At 48.8% G+C, this 7,432-nt stretch overlaps 1 protein-coding gene across 1 annotated transcript; it reads right to left on the bottom strand.

The window, feature by feature from the left end:
- Nucleotides 1–3,707: 3,707 nt before the first annotated feature.
- CLDN3 (claudin 3) lies at nt 3,708–7,143 on the bottom strand. The gene has a single exon (XM_085649716.1). The coding sequence runs from the start codon at nt 6,832–6,834 to the stop codon at nt 6,190–6,192; it is 645 nt and encodes a 214-aa protein (XP_085505842.1). The 5' UTR covers nt 6,835–7,143; the 3' UTR covers nt 3,708–6,189.
- Nucleotides 7,144–7,432: the final 289 nt, after the last annotated feature.

Genomic DNA, 7,432 nt, shown 5'->3' with positions numbered 1-7,432 from the left:
GGATCCTAAAAGCCAGGTTCATAGATTACTCTCTAAAAGCCAAACAAGCGCGGGACAACACATCCATTGAGCATTACTCAGCCACAAGGAAAGGCTGTGATTGGGTAGCAGAAGAAATAATAACGGGTTTATTACACACTGGTGATAGCCAATGAGTGGTTATGGTTAGGTCAGAGTTTCCATTGCAAGGACTTTTTAGTTTTTTTAATAACTTGACTAACCTCTATCCAACTTTTTTTTTTTTAAAAAGGTAATCCAATTTGGGCTTAGCATGGCAAGTTTTGTGCGGATCTGTCAATGGGTGGGAAAAGGGGGTGGTCAAAAAGTGACAATTCCCATTTTACCTCCCATAGGATTCATTGCTCTCGTCTGTAGAAAAAATGCCCTAATGGAATTACACTAACTTTACTGAAGGCAGTGCCTTGGCTTGGTTTGGTGTACATCTGCTCAGTAGTTTTTGAACAATTCATGTTGAAACAAACATGGTGGGATGAAGGAGCTCTCTGGACCTCTGCAGATTTGCAAATGCAATTTAAAAAAAGTAGGAAACCTTTTCTCCCATCGTCCATTGAGGATTCACGAACCCAGCTACAGATTTGCTTATCCCCTACTCTTTGATTGGCTGGCCATCACAGAAAAAGGTATGTTGTGGCTGCCATTACCCAGCACAGTGCAGTGAGGGCTCTGCTGGGAAAAGTAAAACAAAAAATGGCATGAAGGGCAGGGTGAACCTACCAGGCCTATGTGGGAGGCCTGAAAGGGACTCCCCTGCCATTCAATTTTATATGAAAAAATTATTTTTTTATCAAAGTATTCACAAATCCTGTGCCAGATTCCCGAATTCTAGATCTCCCTGGGTCCCATGGACCTTCCTAGGGTCTCACAAATTCTGGAATAAAATGTTTCACGGATTTGGTGCACTGCAGTGGTGCTAGGCCAACCGATGACCCTTCGCTGGAGAGTTATTGCAATGAACTGAACGTTTGCCACTGGGACAAAACATTGAATCCCTGCAGTCTTCCATCCTGCTGAAGGTCAATAAATTGAGCGCCTCGAGTGAATCATGGTAACATTTGGTACTAAAGCACTTAGAAGTGGCAGCAGTGCGGTATGAAGCACTACTTAAAAAAACAAGTGATTGTTATTTGCAGGGCAAAAGTCTCAATAAAAGAAGTGGGGCAACTAACCAACTTGGGCAGTATGCAAGTCACATCATGGTGCGTGATAGCAGAGCGTGCAACATCACATGTGGCATCACAGGATGTGACATTACAAGAAGTGGCATCACAACCCATGCACTCACAGGAAGTGACATCACAAGAAGTGACATCAGATCTTAAGACCTCACACATATGTTTAGAAGGTCTGTCATGAGTACATTTGAGTGCATTACGAAATTTGACAAATTAACTTTTGCATCAGGGTCGTGCCAAAAAAGTGACGTAATCATGCCGCAAAATCTGGGCCTTAACTTATACGTTTATTTTTTTTAAAACTCTGCCACAAAGAATTGGTAACAAGCAGGGCTGGACTGGGAACCAAAACCGGCCCTAGTAAAGTGCTCGGCCGGCTCTCCTAGGTTGGGGGTGCGGCCGAGCTGTTTGCCAGGGCCGGTTTCGGGCGATTTTGTTTCAGGGGCCAATATTGCAGCGATGCAGCAAAAACGGCCCCCCCCAGGGACGCAAAACTTGCTCCCACCCTGGCGGCCCACCGGGGAAATGCCCGATGCCCGCTACGGCCAGTCCAGCCCTGGCAACAAGGAGAAAGAAAAAATGCAGTAAATCTGTTCTGCTTGATTGGTTACAAAGTCTGCATTTTAAAATATCCTAAGGGACCTGCTGCAGAGATCTTTGTGTGCCCAGTAAATCTCAGGGGGTAATAATAAAGGTGAGATAACTCTAGAGGTTAACTCATTCAGCAGAGAGATCAGAGTTTTGTTTATTCCCCGTTTCAAATAAAAGTAGTGTAGAGGGTTAATGTGTCTCCTGGAAAGCACATCGGGTAACATGCAGTTGGCAGATTTGTATTTTATGTTGGTATATAAGTAGGTAACTGCTTTTAACGCAGAGATCCAATCTCTACTTACAGTTTATAAATTGGAACCCATCAAATATCGCACAGTGAGCTATGAAGGACATGTGATTCCTACACCTTCTAACCCTCGCTGTCTTTTATAATACATCCTGTACTTTGATTTACACACTTATGCGATTTATTGTCAATGTATAATGTTTTCGTGTGATATAAAGCTCTCTGACACCCTGCAATGGGATAAGTTGTGCTATAAAAGAGATAAAACAAAATAGTGGCTTTGAAATTATTATTTGTGTAAATACTTGCCAGACGAACACTTAAGACATTCTTACAGTACCTGCATATCTCATATACAGGGAGTGACCAAAGTTAAAACCATGCCTCTTTTATGTACTTGTGAAGTGATAACAAGCTTTAAGCCTTTGTTACCACTCCATTGGTGGATGGATGAGTGAAAGAGAGGATAGATAGATGGATGAGTGAAAGGATGGACTGATGAGTTTAGGGATGGATGGATGAGTAAAAGGGAGGTTGGATGGATGAAAGGGTGGATGGATGATATATGAAAGGGTGGATGGATGGATGAGTGAAATGGTGGATTAATGAGTGAAAGGATGGGTGGATGAGTGAAAGGATGGGTGGATGAATGGAAAGGTGGATGGATGAATGGAAGAGTGGATGGATAAGTGAAAGGATGGATGGTTGAGAAAAAGGGAGGATGGATGGGTGAGCAAATGGATGGATGGAGGAGTGAAAAGGTGATTGAAGGGATGTATGAGTGAAAGAGTGGGTGGGTTTTATGAATAGGTTTGGAAGATGGATGGATAGGTTTGGATATAGATGGACTGATGGATGGATGGAGGGACAAAATGGTGAAAGACTGGAATATGGGTGAAAGAATGAATGAATGACAGAATGTAAATGTAAAATGGTGGATATGAATGGGTGCAAGAATGAAAGGATGTATGGATAGATGCCTGGATGGAAGAGACAAGAGAGCTCTGCTCAGGAGGACCGTGATGACTTACGTGGCTGCCATAAGAGCTTTGGTTCAAAGTGGGGGGTATTTTAATGTTATGGCTACTCCCTTCCCCTGCTGAATTTGTCCCGGGACCAGTTCAACATATTTCAGAGGGGCCCAACTTCTTGGCAGGGTGGACAACGTCCACCATTTGAAAACAGTGGGTGGACGCAGTCTACTCGTTTGTAACCATGAACTGTGTCCTGGTTATTTGCCTCAAAGCTGTCTTCAGCCAGCCATGGCTTTTAGCCAACAGCACTTTGCGTGTTTGGACTTTTAGGCCCACGCTTTTTAAGGACAGAGAACAATTGGAATTTTCAGCTGATGAAGCGCTATAGCCTAAAACACAAGATGGTTTGTGCGTGTTCTTCCGTGTACCTTACATTTATTTACACTCCCCCTCCAGTCAAAGGTGGGGCTTCTCAGTAAAGCAGACTTCCAGCTTTTTGTGGTGTGGCATACTCTCCTCTCGTTTCACTAAGGGCTCTTTTTGCATTTTCAATGGGTTGACCAGTTCATGTCGGCCATTTTGTAAAGACAAACTTTTGGTTAATCACTGCTAGAATCGACGCCATCTTAAAGCTGGTATTTCTTTCCCCTCCCAGTGCAATTCAACCTTACCCTACGCAGAAATGGTCTGAGACAAGGGAAAGGTCTTTAAATCACTGACTTTTATTGAAAAGTTTAACTTAATATAAACAACAAAAATGGTGAAATGCATGGGCGAAAATACAATAAGTCACAAAAACAATAAGAACCAACAGTGCTTAGTTTTTTTCAGGGAACATACAAAGCGCTACAATAGCAACATATAGGAGACTAAGACCCAGCCAGCCCTTTAGGTGCCTCAGGCACAGCGTGCAGGGTGTGGGATGAGGAGGGAGAGAGCTACGACCTCCCCCCCCCCCCCCGAGAAAATTACCCTCTTTCCATCTCTGAGTGCCTTCCCTCCACCTCTGTGTGAACTCTCTCCACCTCTCTGTGCTCTCTCTCCATCTCTCATAGGTAGAAAACTGCCTATCTCTCATGTCCCCCACCCACCTGGGCCCTCCCTCCACACCTCTCAGTTGTATCTCTCCATCTGTCTCGGATCGTCTCTTCACACCTCTCATTTCCCTCTCTCATTCCCCTCTCTCCATCAGTCATTTCCCCTTCCACCTCGGGCCATCTCTCCGTGGTATCTCTCCATAGCTCAGTGCCCCCCCTCCCCCACCTCTCGGTGACACTTCTCCGTCTCCCGCGACTCGAGCCTTCTTACACCTTGCTTGCTTCGTCTTTCCTGCTACCTCCCTTACCCGTACCTATGGCTGCCAAGATTATTTCCCATGGGGCCTCTGCTAACCAGCAGTACCCCCTCTTCTCTACACCCTCCAGGTGCCGACCCCTTATAGCCCATGTGTTGCCTTCTGCCTGCTGGAGACAGGTAACGCTCATGTGAGCTGGTTACCTGCCAGGGGCAGCCCCAGAGACCGGGGCGCAGGCGGCGCTCAGCAAAGCGCATAGAAAACAGAAATGTGGCGATGCGGCTGTTCAGAAAAAGCCGCCTCGTTTTAGCGCTATGTTCACTCGGCAGATAAACAGCATTCTTGATGAAATGTCAACATAATGTTACAAAGGCAAACAATAAAAACGCGCAGACACAATCTCTCCAGTAGGCTGGCCACATAAATGACAATGGAGCACAGATACATGCACGCTTCCTGTCCCACTGTGGTCCTCTGGTCTTCAGCTCAGCCCCTCCCGCGGTTGCCTACATGTACTTCGGTCCCACCCTTTGACCCTGCACTCCTACTTCACCTTCTGCTGTGACAGACCCCTCCCCCAGGGGCGCCTGTGTGCTCAGACCCTGTAAGCATCGGCACCGTAGCACCGAGTGTCACCCGAGGGCAGGGTGGGGGCTCAGGGCAGCAAAGTTTCTACACATTTGTGCCACAGAAACCTTAAGGTGCTGCACTTCTGAAGGGAGTTGAGCCCTATTTCTTGCCAAGGAACCTGGGAGCAGAGAGCTACTGGCGGCCCCCCTCCCCCACACTGACCTTCCATCACTCGCTGCGAGAATGATAGTCCGTGGGGCGCAGCCCAGGTGCAGCCGGGAGCCACGCTGCAACCCACATCCTGGAACCTGCCCTTGGAGGGTGGGGTGGGGCAGAGCAAACAGCGAGATGAACAAACACATGAATGCAAAGAAGACAAGTGAGCAGGGACACCCCCCACCCCTTTCCATCCAGCATCCCAGGGTGCCACTAGAATGCATTCAGGGCTCTACCATCCCTTCTTGCAGGGGCAGCCAAGAAATGGGGCATGTGTAGCAGTGGTGGAGAATGGTCTCACCAGTAAGTCTGTCTGGGTCTAGGCTTATTTAACTGGGCGTCCCATAAGTCCCCTACATTCCTTCTGACCTATGCGGTATAGGTTAGAATGCGGCTGCCGGAGTGCCGCCTTGAGATATGTGGCGTAGCGTTGCTTGTAACAGACCTACCTTCCTCTCCACCCACAACCACAGCAGGTTATTAGCCCTTTCCTGCTCCCTCATGATTCTAACTGGCCCCACTCGCCTGTGGAGGCCGCTCTTCATAATCCCCCTTCCCTGAATGATCAACACAACTCTAGACTGAACATTACTCAAGATGAATCTCATTGTACGCAGCACTCGCAAACCGTCTTTCGGGTGGCGGTTTCACCACTCCGCAGCACCGGTGGATGTCTTCTTCACTTATACCTCAGTTTTCCCTTTCTTCCACCAGTTGAGAATGTCTTCATGAAAAGTCAATGACAGTCTTTGCCTCTGTTCGGTTGGGGTTGCCCTGCTAAAGAAAGTCCTAAGCACTGGCAGCAAGTCAATCGATGTCCCAACTTTTCAGGCAATTGTGAAAGGTGACAAACATCTCCGGTGGAGAGAAGGCTGCGCTGCGGCACTGCCGCAGGGTCATGGGCGCCTCCTGGACACATCCATTTTCCTTAATCGAAAATCCAGCCACTCTTTAACTCCCCAGCCTCCCCTAAAAGTAATTCTCACTCCCCAAAATGGAGCAATCAGTGCGAAATGATGATGGTGGCCAAGTCTCATAGTCCTTCTCAAGACTGACGTGTTGGTTGAAATCAGATGACGAGAGTGTCGTAGGTCGTTCCACAGATCAGACGTAGTCCTTGCGATCGTATATTGGTCCAGTGGATTTGGCTGCTGAGTAGGCCACTCGTGATGCTGGATATTTCTCCTGCTTGGGGGGGCAGGAACAACAGAGCATGGCACCCCCAATCAACAGGAGGGCAGATGCTGCCCATCCAATGTAGAGTGAGGCCCCCAGTTCCCTCTTCTGTGACTCCGCCACCAGCGGGTTGTAGAAGTCACGGATAACACTGTTGGCCGACCAGGAGATGGGGATAAGGACCATTAATCCAGCCACGAGGAATATAACCCCAGAAATGATCATGATTTTGGCCTTGGAGGACTCCTCTTCAACACAGTTGGTGCACTTGGCGCCGACGATGGAGATCATGAGACCTAGGACGGCCAGCACGATGGAGATGACCACCAGGGCTCGGGCAGCCTGAAGGTCTTGAGGTAGGGCCAACATGGAGTCGTAGACCTTGCACTGCATCTGCCCCGTGCTCTGCACCACACAGTTCATCCACATGCCCTCCCATATTGTCTGGGCAGTGACAATGCTTGTGCCGATGAAAGCAGTCACTCGCCACATGGGAAGCGCACAGCACACGATGACCCCCACCCAGCCCATCGCAGCCAGGGCGATGCCAACGATCTCCATTCCCATGGACATGGCGGCGGTTCTTAAGCAAAGGTGGAGTTACTGGACTGCGTTTGCTATTGTGATGCAGGCCAGTACAAGGCTGGGTGGTCGAGCGTTGACCGGTGCAATGCTTGGTGGTCAGTTGTTGGCTGGTATAGCGCTGGATGATATGTCGTTGGCTGGTATGGTTCCAGATGGTTAGATGTTGGCAGGTGCAGCTCTGGCAGACGATATCACGGCTGGTGGGTCGCTTGCAGCTGGATTCCGATCGGTCTTGTGGCAAGTGCGAGGTTACAGGTCTGGCTTGCTGCACTCTGCTCTTTGTTATAACGGATCTGCAGAGACAGCCGTCTCTTATACAAGGTAGTGCGAGGGCTGGACTTTGATGACCTCACTGAGATCTATGCCCTCGGGGAGGGGAGGGACAGCTTCAGTAGCACGCCCCGGAGGGACATTGAGCCCTGTGTGAAACCTGAGCCAATCAAAGAGCGCGCACCAGGAAGGTCCCGGGGGAGAATCACTGCCACACCTTGCGCGCGAGCGTGGCTGTCCGCGCGGCGGTGCGCGTGACGTTGTGAGAGCCGGAGAGGGGATGTAACTGCGATGATGCGTTGCCTGATACCTTCCG

The sequence above is a fragment of the Triturus cristatus genome, chromosome 3_2 (assembly GCF_964204655.1).
Source record: "Triturus cristatus chromosome 3_2, aTriCri1.1, whole genome shotgun sequence".
NCBI lineage: Eukaryota > Metazoa > Chordata > Amphibia > Caudata > Salamandridae > Triturus > Triturus cristatus.
This window is presented reverse-complemented; position numbering and strand designations above follow the sequence as displayed.

Bases quoted from the DNA above. Each gene is read 5' to 3' on its own strand.
- CLDN3 (XM_085649716.1), bottom strand. From the start codon at position 6,834: ATGTCCATGGGAATGGAGATCGTTGGCATCGCCCTGGCTGCGATGGGC.